Here is an 18,888-nt window from a genome sequence, read left to right as displayed (position 1 = left end):
ACGGTACATCTCTAGTCTCTTTCAAAATCCAAACTATCAGTACAGTATGTGGTAGAGGAGAAAAGAGTCTTATATTAGTCTAAATCTGCATTGTTTTGGTCTGTTGATTGTCACCGTAACTGCATGTACCCTCCATAATACAGTTCCCTCCACAACCTCAGTCCCAACCGAGAAAAAAAAAAAGGTTTAGTTTTTCTGTGGAGTACTCTGATCATATATTCTTCTATATGAAAGTTCCAAATCTCTTGCATTTACTGTACACGACACTGCTATTGCCACTTCTTCAACAACATGCTGCCATTAAATTAGGCTTTTCCAACCTTCAAAAAGTATTCTTTTGCGTTACTGAGCATATAACGATGTAAAGGTGAGGATGAGACTTGGTGACCAACAACACTTTTTTTATTCCTCAACTTTTAACTCTTGTTCCTGTTAAATATTCAATGTTCTGCTTGTAGAACTGTAAAAAGGAATAATGAAAAAAAGGAATACTGTATTCTGAGGGCAAACATGTTTGGAAGGCATTTGCGGCCTATGTTTGTACACAAAATGCTAAATAAAATCTCCTGTATCTAAACAAAATCACCCCCCTTTTTTTTGTGAAGTCTGTGGTATTATCCAGAAAACCTAGAGAGGCTAAACAGTGTTTAAAACATTAACTACATATGCATCGTAATGTTGCTGGGCATCATGTTTATCATTTGAGATAGTTTGTAAAAAAAAAAAAAAAGGAAAGAAAAAAATGAATCTTTGGATGTTCAACATTTATAAAACTCAGTGTACAAAAACGCTAATGAAACATTTAGAAATTCCACAAAAATAACACGATAAACATTTTTCTAAATCATTTAAAACATTTATTTAATTTAAACGAGACGTTTGTATCTAATAAATCTGAAATGGATTGTTTTTTGGAGAAATACTCTCAGATTTTATTTTGATTCTAGAAACCCCAAAGTGTTGGGACACGGCGTTACCACAGTGTTGATTCATGTCACGTTTTGGCAACTCTGCACATTTTTGGGCAACTGAGGAAATCAATAAAAACGTCATTCCATTCTTGCGTAACATAAAAGTTTCAGCTGTTTTTGTATTTTTTTTTCTCAGAATGCATCAAATCTTTTCAATGGCTGACAGATTAGCACCTGGACTCTTTCTCTTCAGAGTCACTTTTTAAGAGCGCGCTGATAACAAGCCGGTTGGTCCCTCTCCTCCTGGGATCGTGGGATGATGGCTCTGACAGTTTTCCTGTTCTCCTCAGTTCATCTTAAATGAGCTCGGCCTACAGAAGCTGGTAGCTGAATCTTGTGTATAAATATTTTTTCCTTACATGGTGATGTGTTAACCATAGACTGTAGATAAAAAATGGACATGGCCACCATAACATCATCCACTGTTGTTAAACATTAGCAGTTTTAGTGATGCCATTTGTTTTTTTTTAGGAACCATAAATAAAGTTTAGGAAGCTTTGTTTATACACAAAACTATTTTCTGGTTAATACTAAGTAAGCTATTTTTTGCTGCTCCTATATTTACAAGGGACCACCACAGCAGGTATCAGCACATTCGATATTGCAGACTTTTACACCGGATACCCTTCCTTATACAACCTCCAAATGTTTGTTTCCACCTGGGACAGAATCTTTGGCTAGCTAAGTGAATGTGTACACCACATGGAGCCAGTTACTAAATACTTGAATTTCACTATACAGAAACTAAAAAAGCTCAAGCTTCTTAAGACACAGCAAGCTGTAATATTAAATCAGATCACTCCATTATGTGCTCCTAAAAGCACTGTAGTGTAAAGGTTTCAGTCAGTGAGTCGAATTAGAGGACATGAGCACTAACAGACAGGTATTGGTTACAGTTCCCTTTGTTACCACATCTGACAATCAAAGCAGTCACTTCCCTAAGTTTAACCCTTATCAGTATCTCAAAGGTTACGTTATTAAGGGAAAACTATACCTATAAGATTGTATAGTTAACTTTTGTATTTTTAACATGACTCTGTGGGAAATGACTCGCTTTTGAAACCAGCCTCAAGTGATCATTAGAGGGACAGTTTTTGGCATCTTTGAGATTCCTGCATAGTTTAACTTGGATGCACCAACAAACTTTGTTTGTTGTTGTTTTATTTAAAGTTTTTCTGAACCCATACAGTGATTTCCATCTTTCTTCCTTTTTTAGTAGTGATGCCCGAACATCCAAAAGATTAACACCATGCAGTACGGATTTGAGCTTTTCCCATGTGTTTTTTTTAATGTGCACCATATTTGATAAAGTCCTGAATAGCCTGTAAGAGCAGCTTTTTATTTTACTTCAAATGTAAAGTTAATGCATAATTTATTAGAAGCAGGAACCAGAACTAATATCTGACTCCCAAACCACTGATATAATAAACTCGTCACATGACTCAAAGGATGCCATAAAAACTGACATTTTGCATACAGCATTCTTTGGTTCTTTACATACCGCAGTTTGGTGTATGACAAATCATCACTCAGCACAGTATAGAGGAACTCCACCGCGCATAATCATTCAGGATATGCACAGTTTATAGTACTATTTGACGTGTAATGTACAAACACACTAATTCCGACTAAATAAATAAATTGGCGAGCTCAGAGGACACGTTATGGCTGTTTATTTATTGATATGGAAGTAGTAGTCGGTGTGTTATTTATTTTAATTGAGTTCTGCTCTTTAAATATCACTTTCTTTCTTCTATGATCGGTTATTTCCATTCCTCTAGGCCACTCACCCACACACAGTCGTGTTTCTAACATCAACAACACTGCGCCGACCTGAATTTATTTCCAAGCCTTTCCAACTCCAAACCTTACCTAAATATATCATTTTCTTGACTTTAACCAGAGTTCAGTCCACACTCGAAAAATTAGTGGCTCATAGCAACGGCTTTGGCTTTGCTCTCAAAAAGAAGGCGGGACCCAAAAGAGTATGACTAAACAGATTTATGTCCCCACAACTTAAGCAGTATAATCAGCCTACACACTCGAGAAGCGAGGCGAGGCTGCGGGTGAGCGTTTTCCTGTTGCATCGAGTCGGTGCTCACCTTCAGACCTCTCCTGTCAAACATACGCACTGCCTCGTCTGCCGGTTTAAATTCTTCCCCCCTTTTTTGATCTTTTTTTTCAGCGCTTTTAATTTATTAAATTTGAATTTACTGCGGGAACAGTGATCATCTGAACACGTGGAGGAAAAAGGACGCCCCCCCCCCCTCCCAATCGCTCTAAAAATAAGGTAAGAAATAACTAATAGCTTTCTTCCTATTCAGACATAATTAGTAAGTCGAAGTTGTAAGTTGACAGAGGAACAGGTGTCTCCCGGGTAAACGCCCACTCAAATAACATCGGTACGTCTGACACGCTTGGATTACTCCTTATTCTTCAACCAGTAAATCAAAGTGTCATTATTTTATATATTAAAGTTTTATTGCAATGGAGTGGGGACGTTTTACTGAAAATTGTTTTTTAACGCGGCTGAAGTTTGAAAAAGATGTAGCAATGTAGTAAACTTGTTATAATAAGATGAAGCAGTGCATTCACTGTACCTCAGTTCATGTAGTTAGTACGTATTTTTCCGTCACAGGGCAAATATTATATTACACCGTTTTGAAGCTTTTCGGTTGCCCTGCACATTGTTTACCTCTCCGTTGTCCTGTCTGTTCCTGCTGTCAGGAATTCCCAGTATGTTGTCAGATCAGTTCTTCCCTCATTCCTCATTCCCTCATACCCACAGTGCTGCCAGGAGTAACAAAACCAAATTTTCTTATATTTGTTTGACTTTTGGTGAACTTGCACATTGATTGGCAGGACTCTGGCAGATCCCCTCCAGCAGGATGTGTATTTTCTTATCACTTCCTCCAAGGCTGCTATGAGAATCTATATATATATGTACAGCTATGACCATAATGGTAAAGTGAAGGGGAAGGTTAAAGCAATGTGCTGGAAAAGTATTAGGTAAACTCAGAATGTATATCTTATGTTATAGTCTCTAAACTAAAAGTCCAATTTAGTTTTCTCAATCAAACTCTGAAAGTTTTCCATGCTCATGCAGTCTCTTGCTTCAGTTTTGTAAAGCTGCTGGACCAAGCCTGGTTTTTAAATTCCTTTTGCTTCTAAGAAAGCTCCAGTAGGAGAATCAAAGAGGGAAAAGTCGGACTTTGGTCCAGTGTACTGCCAGGATTAATGCAAGTAGAGCTGCACATATGTGATCAGCAGAGTATGAAATGTGCATCTGAAACTGTATTTAAACATTCATGAATGTCTTTAGGGACAATAAACAGCTGTTATTTCACTTTATATGTTTTGCTGGCTGTGAGAGCACATCTACAGAGCATACAGCACAGATGCATATAGCAATAAAATATCTATTTATGATAATGCCTGGGGATTAACTGCAACACACAGGATATCGCTACTTAGTGTAAGTAGAGTATGGAAAATCCATCTATATTGAAATCAAATTCACACAATATAGCTCAGCACTGAAAGGGAAAAATCTTATTTTCCATGCACGGCATTGCAGTTCTTTGATATTACTCAATACACTGCAATGAAATTAAGCTGAAACTTAAAACTGAAACTTTAAAAAACCTCTCACAAATATTACAATAATATCAACATTTTTCAGATTACTTTACGTTTAATACTGAAATTGAGTCACAGTCCTAAAAGGCATTAAGTATGAACAGAAGTATTTTATGTCTTACTGACGCAAGGAGATCAAAGCAGCTTATGAGGATGGATAGCTCATACCTTTTACACATGCAAAAAAAACCAAAAAAATAACATTTCGGTTGATGCCAATACTCCTACGTATATTTATTTTCTTAATTATTTTTTGTTTAGGGTGTTTTTGTTGTGGATTAGGTGGCTGTGACTCAGGAGGTGAAGGAGTTCATCATCTTTTTTGTAGGTCAGTGGTTTGATCCCTGACCCTTCTAGCATGCGTGTCAAAAAATCCTTTTCAATTTTCAATTCAATTCCATTTTATTTATAAAGCGCCAAAGCACAACAAGAGTCACCTCAAGGTGCTTTATATTGTAAGGCAGAACCTACAATAATACATACAGAGAAAAACCCAACAACCAAATGAGCCCCTATGACCAAGCACTTTGGCAACAGTGGGGAGGAAAAACCAGGCTCAGGGAAGGGCGGCCATCTGCCATGACCAGTTGTGGTGGGAGAAGGAAGGCAGGACAAAAGACATGCCTTGACAAGACCTTGACAAGACACTGAACCCCGAGTTGCCCCCAGTGCATCCACCAGACTGTGAATTTTACATTAAAAACTATCAAGCATTAAACAGGGTGCTTATAGGAATTTGTGTGAATAAGTCTTGTACTAAGAAACACTTCAAATCTTATCAAATCGTCAAATCTTATCTCGTATCTAGACCTCACACCTCTGCAGGAAGTTGGTTGTATCAAGTTTGCTTTCACTGTATTCAGTAACTTCCACTGTTCTCTCAGAATAGTTTTGGTATAATAAAGATGTAATCAATAAAAATGACCGAACATGTTTTATTATTAACCTAAAAAAAAGGCTTGGTAGGACCATGTCATGATCTGCTCACAGAAATTGAACATACCTCAAAAATATAATCTCAGGCAAAGGAACATGCTGGTTATCAGTGTATTGTAAGTCTACTATAGTTCTTTTTTTTTTCAGGAAAAATCTTGAAAGAAAGTCAGATTTAGTCATATCAATGTTTTGATCAGGTAAACTAAGAAGGCGTCATTAGCATGTTCCAACAGCAGTTACACCCTTGAGCTTCCAATCAGCCAGCCCACACTTAAGGGTAAAGGGAAAGTTTAGAATTTAATGCAGAGGGGGTGAGTACTAAGAAGCTGTTGCTGAGTCTCTGAAGAATATTCCTCAGTGTAATATTACTTTTAGTTTATTCTCACTGGAGGGATTTAAGAGAATACTATGAAACGACAACAACTTGAGATCATCTAAAATACAGGTGCCAAACATAAGGCTGGGACTGGCCTGGAAATGTGAAGGAGATTTGTGGATGTTTAAATGGGTTTTAATGAGTTTCACAGATTTTTCTGCTGATGAAAGCCTCCACCATGACAATTCATATTACATTACAAATACCAGCTCTTCAATGTATTTTGTCAGGTAACCATGAAACCAAGCATCAGAATGGGGAACAAATGTTATTTAATTGGCTTGCAATGTCACATGTAGTCAATGCCTTGTTGGTGTTAGAGATCAGAGAAGAATGGCAACACTGCTTTGGGTTGATAGGAAGGAAATAGTAACTCAGATAACCACCTCTTACACGACAAGGTATGCAGAAGAGCATCTCTGAACCTGTCAAACAGGAAACTGAGGCTACAGTTTGCACAGACTTGCCAAAATTGGAGAATAGAAGATTGGAAAGCATTGCCTGGTCTGATAAGTCTAGATTTCTAATGCAACATTTGGATGGTAGTTTCAGAATTTTAGTGCAAACAGCATGGAAGCGTGGATCCTTCCTGCTTTTTATCAGGCTGCTAATAGTGGTCCACTGATATTTTCTTGGCACATGTTGGCCTCCTTAGTGGCAACTACACATCGTTAAATGCCATAGTTATCACAAACTGGCTTAAAGTAGGAGACAAGGAGGGAGTTCAACCAAGTAGTTTACTAGTTTACCCCCCCCCCCAAAATAAAAAAACAAAACAAAAAAAACAAACAACAACAACAAAACAAAACCAAACACAAACAAAAAACATGAAGGCTCCTTGTTGGCATTTCGAATTATTCTGGAAAGAGAAAAAGCAATAACAGAAGGCAAGATTAAAACATCTCCATTTATTAAAATGGCAACCACACAACCAGGCCCACAAACGATAACCACGTGACTGTGTAGTCCAAGTAGTATCTGCTCTAGATAGCAAATCTATCCTTGCAAATTGATTCAACAAGGGGGAGACAAAACAAAGCAAAAAAATCAATTACCCTAGGAACAGCAAGTGAAAATCTAATCGTTGCTACCTAAATGAGCACCAGATCTCATCAGAACTGCCCAACACCACATACACACCAACACAACATTGCATTGCCAAAACTCCAGCAATAGACAACCAAAGCTGGAATTAAAGTATGAGCATCAACCACAGTAACACACAACAAGGTTCCTACAAACAAAAACTTCCACGCTAACCAAAATGTCCAAGACACCAACGAAGAGGGAACCAAGCTACAACAAAGCTCACAGCAAATCAAAGCAGTTAATGGGGTCTACCGCAAAGCTACCAGACAAAAATTACTAAGCTAAATATTTCGCAACACTATTCAAGGTTAACTTTGCAACATAGTTACACCACAAGATCAGTCCAGCCATGTGTTTAGTAAGGCCAGAAACCCACAAGAAAAAATACAATAGTGAAGCACCAGTCACAGAGTTTATGCTCCCTAATCCTAGTTATTCAGTATAAGTTAATCTTAACCCTCGTCTTAACCCTGGTCTTCAGACAGATACTTGTGGTGGGTATTTATGCAATTCTACCAGCACCAAAAAGCAACCAGAAACTGGGAGCTTCCTGGAAAACAGGGAAATTCTCCAAAGACATTGTCTTCAACCACATTCTGTCACACTGAAGAGAAAACATGTTTGGTCTGTTATTGAGATCAGACAATTAAGCATACAAAGGAGGATGCATGCACTCCTGTGCCTTACTTACTTACCTATATATGTATGTGTGTGTGAATGGGTGGATGACTGAACGTGTAAAGCGCTTTGGGGTCCTTAGGGACTAAGTAAAGCACTATACAAATACAGGCCATTTACCATTTTCCATTTACTATATATATATGTGTATACACACACACACACACACACACATATATATATATATATATATATATATATATATATATATATATATAACAGCCAAGTACAATACTAATGCTGGTCTCTTCCATCATCAACCACATAATAACAACAACAAATCCAAACTAATGCTGTCTTGTGTAGAACTCAATAGGATATTTGTCACAATGATAAATACCACAACTACTTTAGCTGTACTCAAGACCCAGTTCAACTTAGATAAGCATTTGGCAAACCACAAGCTAAGTTAGTAGGTTAACACGAACTGGTTCAAAGTAGATGACAAGGAGGGAATTCATGCAAGAAGTTTACTTAAATATAAAATGATTTATTAACCTCAACCTAACCAAAACACAAAGCTCATCAATAGGTTGATGTCAGGTCGAGTGGAAGAGAGACTGAGCAGTTTATCTGAGCCAGTTTTTTTCTCCCATTAGGACAATGCATTTCTGGAACACAACTGAGCTTGCAGCACTCAGTTGGCCTCCACGGTCTCCTGATCTCACTCCAATAGATCATATTTGGGATGTGGCGGAACAGGATATATACATCATGGATTTTCAAACAACAAATCTGTAACAACTGTGTGATGCTATTGTGTCAACATAGGCCAAAATCTTTGAAGAATATTTCCAGCAGCTTGTTAGATTGATGCCATGAAGAATTACAACAGGACTTAGACACTTATAGTGACAAGACACAAAGCCACCTGAGAATTATTTTCAAACATCTCCAATTACGTTTGTCCTAGGAATGTGGGGTCCAAGTTATAAAATCTCATGTATTTTACTTAATGCACCACAGTTCCCAGAATCCATTGGAAAAGAAAGCTGAGAGTACAACCAACACACCTTTCATTTAATTTTGTATCGGTTTGTGCATTGATTAAGGAAATGAGATAAAGTAGTTTAATAAGTGAGCTTTTTAATCTGTAAGGCATATTGTTGGTCTTAGACAAAGCTGAGCTAGGTGGTTTCCCTACTTTCTCTGGGCTTTATGCAAAATTAGTCTTGTGGCCTCCAGCCACAAGCATTATCAGTCTTTTTATAAACTCAGTCCGGAAATGATTAAGCCCGTTGGGTTGGACCAGTACTTGTTCACCCCACACATAGTGTTTTAACATTTTACAAAGAAGAAAAAAAGGTTCAACACACTAATCTGCAATATCTCATTAAAATTCCAAGCAGGCTTCCACACGAACTTCTACAACGAGTTTAGTTATTAGAACAATAATGCACTACCTGCTTTCCAGGCTTAGTGCATCCTTGACCTGTTTCTCCTTCTCACTACCCTGTGGTTTACCTCAGCAAACTGAATACAGGTCTATTTTTGAAGGTTATCATTTTGTAATGTGTTCCTATAATAGAACTAACATACAGAGTCGAGAAATGTAGTAAAACGCCCAGCAAAGAAAATCCAGTAATAGAACAATTTCTTTGAAATTTATGGGTGGTTTATTTTGCGTTATTATCAGTGACTTCATAGGAAACCATGCCAGTCTGGGGAATGATTAGCACGTAGAAGGGTTTTGGGAAATCTTTCCTAAAATAAAAGGTCCATTGTTGGGCTGTCTGCTTTGGCCCTGTATGGTTAAAAAAAACACCTGCCCCCTTGTCTTCTAGAGATAAATGGCTTTTTTTTTTTTTCGTTTCTTTTTTTTTCAAATCCTGTATGTGTATGTGTACGGCCTGCAATCTGTTTTTACAGAGATACTGTGTTCTCTTTCTTTCTCTCCAGAACACTGCTCTTAATTTTGCAGCCACTGTGGAAACTTCCCTCCTGTGCATTCTACTGCCACCTGTGACCAAGTTTACCCAACAGAACAGAGATTGTTATTTTTTTAAGACACAAAAAGAAAGAGGAAGACAAATAGACTGACGCAGGGTTTGTGACGCCAAAGGGTGCGAGAAGACCTCAAAGTGCACTGGCTTGTGGTGGGAACTTCCTGCCTTGGCTGTCCTTTTGTGACACAGTCGCTCTGTTGTTCAGTCATACCATGTGGTTTGGCGAGCAGGTATTTAGTCTAAAAACATGTGAAGCAGCTGAGTGTGTGGGATGACGGCACAAAGAAAGCAAAAACGTGGAATAAAACAACCATGCCGAATAGCAGTCTGGTCTATATTGGCCTGGAGCTGGTGATTGCTTGCCTGTCTGTGGCTGGGAATGTCCTGGTCTGCTGGTCTGTCTGCCTCAACTCCAACCTGCAGAGCATCACCAACTTCTTTGTAGTGTCACTGGCAATCGCTGATATTGCTGTGGGACTGCTGGCGATTCCCTTCGCTATCGCTATTAGGTATTGTTTCCTTCTTATTCAGTTTGGAAATGAGACAAATTTTGTGTTACCTGCATCCTTTACTACAAGATCTGTCACAATGTACTGTTGCTTTTTTTTGGCAGGGTTTGTAGTGATAAACACCCTTTTTGAATCTGTGATGTTTTCAGTACTGGTTTCTGTGCAAATTTCTACGGCTGCCTGTTCATCGCTTGCTTCGTCCTTGTGCTCACTCAGAGCTCCATCTTTAGTCTGCTGGCTATTGCTGTGGACCGCTACATCGCAATCAAAAACCCACTCAGGTGAGAGAAAGTAATGAAACTTCAACTGAGATATCATACATTCCAGCTGCAGAATCAGCAGCAGATGTCAAATGTTCACATGCACTGCAGTGGTGTAGCAAAGGGCATTAAATTATAGAGAGATCCTATTTTTAACTGAAGGCTAATTTGTCCAGCTGCGGACAAACATGGCTCCATCGCTCGACAGGCTTAATTGAGTTAGTGTTGTTGAAGGTGAACTGGTTAAATCTACTTAAAGCTTTCATGATTAGCATTCATGTAAATCAGCAGCATTCAAATAGTATTGCTCTTTAATGGATCATTTATTTAGAAGCTTAAAACAAAGCTCCTTGTTTCTGCAACACATCTGTTGACACACCACCGAGCCATAATCCAAAGCAGGTGACGCATTTGCATAAGCGGTTGCATAACAGTTTGATTGTGTCTTTATGTGACACAGCCCCAGCACCAATGACCAGAGAACAACTAATCATGTAGTTATTAGGAGGCTTTACGAAGCCTAGTGCTACCAGGTTGGCCATGCAACATCTCAGTCAAAAATACACAGACAGTTAAGTCAGTGTATGCAAGGTGATGCTGGGTATACTGATAATTCATAGTGATTTTCAAACTTCTATTTCCTTAATCAGGTTTCTGAATTAATTCTTTTCCTGCATCAAAAGTTGTGCATATGAAGATTTCAATACAGTGCTGTGCAAAGACATGAGCAAACCCTCTTTCTTTATATTTCCAATGCTTTTATCCATCCATTCATTTTCTACCACTTACCTGAGGCGGCGTGACAACTAATCAGAGAAGCCCAGACCTCCCTCTCCGGAGTCACCTCTTTGTGCTCAAATGGGAGTAGGAATGCCAAGGCGTTCCCAAACTAGTTGAGAGATGTAATCTCCCCAGCGTGTCCTGGGTCCTCCTGGGGACTTGTTTGTAATTTCTTTCAAAGCGGTCTTGAGCAGTATTTTTACCAGGCTTTCTGGTCTTTCTTTGGACAATGGCTGCTTTTTCACTCAGTTTTCAAACAGTTGTTGTACTTGACCATTTTCATAACAATTAATCATTGAAACATAGAAAACGGCACCTAACTCGGGAGCTAAACCAGTGTTGTGTCAACACATAATAGAACCAGATTTAATTAGTATCTGTTTTAAAGATTTAAGTAATTACAGCCACCACGGGCATCCGGTAAGCATCCGGAGAAGTATAGCAAAGAGACTTGAGGTCCTCTTAAAATCTTCATTTACTGACTGAGTGTGGTGCTCAGCATAGACCACAGTAATCGAGGATCCACTAAGTGGTTTCACAAAACATTAGAGACTTGACCACACTGTGCATTGCTGTAAGGACAGCTATTGGTCAGTAAATCCAGATCCGAGAGAGCTAAACACTGAGCCAATAAAATCAACCCTTACTGAAGACATTTTCAGCCATATCTTTAGACACTTTGTTTCTAGCAGTCTATTGAAAAATACATAATTTGTTTCCACTTCTTTAGTTGAATCTGATCTGTGAAAAATGCCAAAGGCAGCACAGACATAAGTCAAAGGTAGAAGAAGTGGCAGGCCAAAAAATGTATTTACAGCAGATGAACAGTATCTGAAAGTCATGTCCTCAAGAAATATCAAAAAACAGAGCAAAGACCCAGAACCTGACACAGAACCTGAGAGATTTCTCTGGCCATTCAGTTGACCCATCTGTTGTTCACTGAAGCCTCATCCAAAATGATCTCAGTGGGAGAATGGCTGTCAAGAAACAGGGAAAAAGGGCTGAGATATGCCAAATTACCCAAGAAGGTTATCGAATGGTGAATCCAAATCGAAAGTTTTTGGTTTAAGTTGTTTTCAACATGTATGGAGGAGGTCAGGCGAGCAGTAGAACATTGAGAGTCTACAGCCATCTGTAAGAAACATAGAGGCTTTGTCATGGGTTGCACTGCCAGTGGTGCTGGACACCGAACTACGAACAAGAGACATACCATGAGACTTTGATCCACCATGCAGTACCATCTGGAAGGCATCTGATTGGTACTAGTCTAAGTTTTCAGCATGGCAACAATCCCAAACCCACTGCCAATGCAGTAAAAGCATACCTGGATAGAATGCAACACTATCAAAAAAGACCCTTGAATGTCCTTCAAGAAGCCTGGAGAATTATTCCCAAAGCCTACTTCAAGAAATTACAAGAAAGTTTAACTAAGAATAAAGAATAAAGGTAATGATACCAAGTATTGACTTTCAGGCTTAATATAATTGTACCAGTTCAAATTCTTCCTTATTTCCAGTTTTATTTTTTGACGATTGCATGTGTAGAGACATTTTAATCATGTTTTAATTACCATTTCTTTGTGACTGAAAATTTAAAATGCAGTTGAAAAATACAACATACTAAATACTAGTATTAATAATGAAATGCAGAAAGGGACTGGACTCTAAACGTGCAGGGTGAGGACTGGGAAAGGGAAGAGGTACAGGACAGGACATAACTTTTACACTGCGTTTACAGTGCTGTGTTATCTTTCTGATGACATTTCCCTCTCTCATTCCAAATAAATGAACACCAACTATCATAAATCCCACAACTAAAACAACACAAGCTTTTTTTCCAGTGTTAAATTTAGACTTAACTGGCTGCAGCAAAACTTGATAAATCATATTTGTATGAGTCACTTAAATATCCTTCAAGAGTTTTTTTTTTTTTTTTGCTGTGAAACAGAAACATGCATAACAAGGCCGGCCACAATAAATACATGTCCACACCTTCATTAAGGTTTTGTAGGTTTGGTTCTGGTGCAGAGCATTAGTAGGCAAAACCTGGCCTATGGGAACAGTTATTTTTGTAGCTGACCTCATTAGAAATACATATATAAATGTATTTGTATTTGACAACTTTATGTTCTTGAATTCAAGCTTTCTAAGCAAAATATAAAGAAATCAGCAGTAGCTCCAGACTTTTTCACAGTACTTTACCTTTAAAGCTAAAATATATCACTCAAATGTGACATGTCAGCATGAAAATTATTTGATATTAGCATCCACTATGTGATTTTCATTTAGTAACTTGACCTAAATGGAAATGTCCTTTACAACAACAGCAGTTTCATTTACACTTATGTAACACAACGGGAGTGTTGTACAAAAAATTCAATGCCCTAATGAAATCAATATATTTTTAATTTTAAGAAATCCTTATTTTTTTAAGGGATTTTTGAACACTTGATTAGTGCTGTCTTTAATTACCATAGCTACAAATGGGCATCAGCACTGCAGAGATAATCAGATTACTGTAAGTGCATTTTAAAGCGGGCCAATTGAAGTCCTGCTTTCGCTTATTAAATGAATAAAGTGTTAATGCTTCAGCGCACAAATCATTTTCTCTTCATTTAAACTGTATTGACTTTGTCTCGAGGGAATGCTATCACTGACAGAGTAGATAAAGCAACTGGCTGCATATATAATGCATGTTTGTGTTCTGTTCAAACTTTTAGGTACAACAGTCTGGTGACAGGGAAGAGGGCAAAGGGCATCATTGCACTGTGCTGGGTTCTTTCAGTGGGCATCGGCCTGACACCGATGTTTGGCTGGAACACAGGTGGGGAAAGATTTTTGCCAATTCCCACACAGAGTCAATGCTTTTAATTGATGCTGTGTGAAACATGAAACGACCTTCCTTTACATAGTCAAAATCATGCAGAGGAGGTATTTTGATGCAAACAAGCAAACATTATTCTTGTGTAAGGGAGGATGCCCCGCTTCTGTCTGTATATCTTCCCACTGCTTATTACAACAATTCTATTGCATTGTATAGTGTAAATGGATAAATGCATCAACAATGTATTTCTAGAAAGGTCTTGTGTTCTTATCTGCACTGGCAGTGGCAAGAGAGACATGCATACATTTATTTATTCATGTTTTCATGTTTAAGTTGCATATTTAAGCATGTTTAAGTGGTCCTAACTGCTGAGGAGATTGTTGAGGAAAACTGAGCTGAGCTGAAACCCTATAATTTTGCTTTTGGATGAAACTGGCAATAAATCACAGTTTTCTTTACACAGGTTGGAACTCCACTACAACTGCCACCAAAAGCCAAGGCTGCCCTGAAGGAATGACTGATTGCTTGTTTGAGAGAGTGGTTCCCCTTGACTATATGGTCTATTTCAATTTCTTTGGCTGCGTGCTGGTGCCCTTGGTGATAATGTTGGTCATCTATATCCATATCTTCATGGCAGCTCGCCGACAGCTTCGAATGATGAGCCTCAAAGTTGCACACGTACCTGCTCCTGGACAGAAAACTCCATCTTCTGGCTCATCTCGTTCGATTCTGCAGAAGGAAGTACACGCTGCAAAATCGCTGGCTATTATCGTTGGTTTGTTTGCTCTGTGCTGGCTTCCTGTGCATATTATCAATTGCATCAACCATATTTGCCAGGACTGTGAGCGCCCACACATCTGGGTGATGAACATTGCAATCATTCTCTCCCATGCCAACTCTGTGGTGAATCCCTTTATCTACGCCTACCGCCTTCGAGAATTCAGACATACCTTTCGCAAGATTCTCTATCAGCACATCCTGGGGAAGAGGGATGGGCATGTGTTCGGGGTTGAAAGTGCTGATGGCAGAGGTGTAAGGAGCACTAGTATCATGCAGACATCTGCCCGTACGAGTAAAGAGGATTTATCATGTGGCACAATGGTAAATAGTTATGTTCCAGATTCCGGTGCTGAGAAAACTACATCAAATGCCTCTCATGAGATTTTAGATTCTGTACCTAACAGTAATACACCCAACGGACACCAAAAAGCAACTGGCACCCCATCAGAAGTCCAGCCAGGTATTTTGGCATCTTCTGCACAGGAAGCAGCAACGTCCGCCACAAATCTGGGAGGAGCAACAGATATTTTGGAGTTGAAAGACAGAGGAAGCTGCATTACTTTTGTAAATGTTCAGGCATTCCCATTAAAACAGAATGACTGTTCCCTTTCTTCAAAAATCACAGAAATATCATGACAAAGACATTTAGTTATTTCAAATATCTTGCTCTCAGAACACACGGAATGTTCTGCAAACGTGAAATTTCAGCAAATCAGCCTCGACAGCAAATCTGTTTTTTTAATGTAAAATTTTATTTTTTTAGTTTGGAGTTTCTTTTTTTAATGTGCACTTTAATGTTTAAAGATAATATACTTTTTGTGCAGGTTTTTGCTATCTGTGTTGTTTGTATGCCATCAAAATTAAATATCTTTAAATATGTCACAATTATGTGGTGTTTTTGTGCTGCAGCACTGAACTGAACTTTGTCACTCATCCAGGTTATGATACTCTGAAGAGCGTGAAAAAAGAAGGAAACTAGACTTTAAGTTGTGAAGATGTTTCACTTCTCATCCAACAGGCTTCTTCTGTTTCAAAAACACCTCAATAGGTCACATGACATGATGTGACCTACTGCCCCCTAGTGTGGGTTGTTCCACTTGGAGGTGGTTGTTAACCCAATATTGATCATGCGAGTCATCAGATGAGCCAAAGTGTGAAAAAGATGTTGGTCATGACCATCGTCAGGGGTTGTGGGGGAAACCACTCAGAGACTGTGCCCCTATTGAGGTCATCTCAGGGAAGGTATGAGTAGGGAAAGCACCTGGGAAAGGATCTCAAGACTGCATTGTAGGTGGCTGATAGCTGGTGTCACCACCTCCGTTCAATGATGGTCATTCACAAGTGACTGCTTGGTTTCTCCTTGATGCACTGCGAAGTATACGCTATGTTGCTCAGTTTGTGTTTGGTCCTTGAGATCAACCAGTTTTTCTCTAAGGGTGTGGCTGGGTCTGAAGTGCACTATAATATCATGAGAAGAAATTCTCATGAGTTTCTCTACAAACCTGCTACATAAGAGATGGCAATAGAAGACCTCCTTTACTCCTCCTATAAATCTGGCATTATGTTTGGGAGTTTTGTTCTTAGGATGGACCAGTTTTTGTCTGAGGGTGTGGCTACTCTGAAGTCTGAGGATCATCCACATACGTGTACCAGTAGCTAGGTGCTATTCCTCTGAGGAAGCCCAGAGCTTTATTAGAGGTTGGTATTTGTATAGTGCTTTTTTTAATAGTCCCTAAGGACCCCAAAGAGCTTTACACGTCCAGTCCATTCACACACACACATGGTGATTGCAAGCTACGTTGTAGCCACATCCACCCTGGTGGCTGGACACTGGCCCAGCCACACACTCGCACTGACGGAGGCGAGACTGCCGGACACTGGCGCCACCGGGCCCTTTGACCACCACTAGTAGGCAACGGGTGAAGTGTCTTGCCCAAGGACACAACGACCGAGACTGTTCGAGCCGGGGCTCGAACAGTCTCGGTCAAGGCGAACTCCCAACAAGGCAAACTTCTTGAGCCACGATCAGTTGGATAGAGGTTCCTGCACATCTAGGATTTTTTCTGTAGAAAAACCTTGAAGTATTTAAAATATGTGGTATCATATGTGGAGATGTCTAACAGTGTGCAGATCTGATGTGGGATGTAACAGATTCTGTTGTGTAAGGTGCTGTATTTGTTTTCTGACAGTCTCCACTTCCTCAGTTGTAACTCTATAAGTGAGAAGTGTGATGACATCACAGGCCTTACAACTAAAACTCTGTTTGTTTTGCTGCTGTTGTGATCAGCGATTTGATCAGTGCCGGGCAACACATGTTCACTGTTGTTCACTAACCATCCAAAACAAAGAGCTTGTTTGCCTGTACAGATATGACCCCATATGCCTGTATTGTAGATGCTTTTAGTGTAAGGCTTGCTTGCATAACACTATGAAAAGGACACACATACATAGGTAAAGTACATACACATGACCACAGACCACTCTGTAAGAAATGTTTACAGAGCAGCCTGGCACTGACGCCAGTCAATAAGCCTAATGCAATGGAAATCAAATGAAGGTTCATTTGATGGTGTCTTTTATTATCCCATAATGCTTTCCCTTCTCTCATTAAAAAGCTCTTCCACTGTGGCAAAGACCTACATTAACCAGCTTTTATGTGCCCTAAAGCAATCCCAGAGAGAGTACCCAGGAATACGGGTACGTATCTAACTTGCACTGTGTTTATTCAAAAACTTAAATGTATTTGCGTTTATTACACATTGTAATCATGCAAGAAGGGAATTAAAATGGGTGAAACCATTTCATTTTAATGTTTTTTGTTGTTGTTGCATGTTATGATATTTTGATAAGCATGAGAAGGGTTATCAAAATGATTTGGTTATGGATATTACATACCTGAGTCATAAAAAATAAAAAAGATAAGGGACCATTGTGGTATGATGACCTGGAGGAAAACAATCCAGTGTGTACATTTATAGTGTGTCATGCTGCCATAAATTACACATGTGTGACACCAGCATGCAAAATGATTAAGCTATCTTTTAGAAAGAAATGCAAATGATCAGAAACTCAGTAACAAAAGATTTATTGCAGCAGAGACCACAGTGTTTATTTAAAGAGTCATACTCTGTGCATTCCCTCTCTGGCTGATGATTTCAGTCAGCCTCATAAATTACCCGCCTCCACCAATGCACCGCATAACCATTACAAGTACTGCATCCTTTGTTCTACACCTCACAAATGTTCTTCTTTTTAAACGTCTCAAACTTAAATTTGTTAGTACATGTGATTCTTCTTACCCCATGGGTTTTTTTTGTTGTTGTTCTTATTGTTGTTGTTTTTTTCTTCAAATCTTAGTTCTTCTGGTGTGACTTTTTCTTTGCAACCTGGCTAAACGGGTTACCCTCCTTACTGTTAATGTTAAAACTTGTGTTTTGGTGATTCTTAAAAGTTACCAGAGAATCTGAGAACAAACTATTTCTCAAGCTGGAGACTCTGGTGAATCTATCCAACTGCTCAGTTGTGCACCAGGGCCTGCACCAGGGAGCTACTGTGATGCTGTTCTGCGAAGTGAATGGTAGGTGTAAAAGTGTAATTTCGGGAGGGAATTTCCCACATACGATAGCCTTCACTACTAACAATAGTATGCAACTATGCAACTTTATTTTTATTTATAGTCAGCTCAACAGCTATTTTAACATAATTAAGGTTTGTTTGGTCATTGGTTTGCCTAGATCTTGATTCATAGACAGCTGATGAGAGACAGATAAGAATGTCTGCTCATTCTTTATTCTTTATTCAGATTCCCACTAGTTGTCCCTTGAGTCTAAAGATAAAACAATACAAAACATCCAGCCATCAATCTAGAGACAAGCAATCAATAAACTGGAAAAAATAACCTATCAAATAAAAAGAGAGTAGTTCCTGCAACTTATATGACAAACAATGACATATTATGGAATAATAATAATAAAAAAATACAATAAACGGCATGTATAAAAGATCTACTGATGATCATTTGATGTATCATTTTTTTCGCCAAATTCCTTGTGAACCCGTAAAGCCATAAAAATACAGATCCCACAATGCACTGCGGAGCAT

At 38.9% G+C, this 18,888-nt stretch overlaps 1 protein-coding gene across 1 annotated transcript; it reads left to right on the top strand.

Annotated features, from left to right (window-relative positions):
- The first annotated feature begins 3,029 nt into the window (after positions 1 to 3,029).
- adora2ab (adenosine A2a receptor b) lies at positions 3,030 to 15,721 on the top strand. The gene is made up of 5 exons (XM_085279321.1): positions 3,030 to 3,261; positions 9,589 to 10,144; positions 10,294 to 10,425; positions 13,904 to 14,007; positions 14,471 to 15,721. Exons 2-5 carry the CDS (start codon positions 9,948 to 9,950, stop codon positions 15,421 to 15,423), a joined length of 1,386 nt encoding a protein of 461 aa, XP_085135447.1. The 5' UTR covers positions 3,030 to 3,261; positions 9,589 to 9,947; the 3' UTR covers positions 15,424 to 15,721.
- Positions 15,722 to 18,888: the final 3,167 nt, after the last annotated feature.

The sequence above is a fragment of the Mchenga conophoros genome, linkage group LG7 (genome assembly GCF_057382185.1).
Source record: "Mchenga conophoros isolate Kocher_MC1m ecotype Shallow Benthic linkage group LG7, M_conophoros_male_GT1.1, whole genome shotgun sequence".
Classification (NCBI taxonomy): Eukaryota; Metazoa; Chordata; class Actinopteri; order Cichliformes; family Cichlidae; genus Mchenga; species Mchenga conophoros.
Note: the sequence above shows the minus strand (reverse complement) of the source record. Positions and strands in the feature narration are given on the sequence as shown.

Coding starts and splice junctions, on each gene's coding strand:
- adora2ab (XM_085279321.1), top strand. CDS start 9,948: ATGCCGAATAGCAGTCTGGTCTATATTGGCCTGGAGCTGGTGATTGCT. Junction 10,145..10,293: donor CCCTTCGCTATCGCTATTAG/GTATTGTTTCCT, acceptor TGATGTTTTCAG/TACTGGTTTCTGTGCAAATT. Junction 14,008..14,470: donor GATGTTTGGCTGGAACACAG/GTGGGGAAAGAT, acceptor TTCTTTACACAG/GTTGGAACTCCACTACAACT.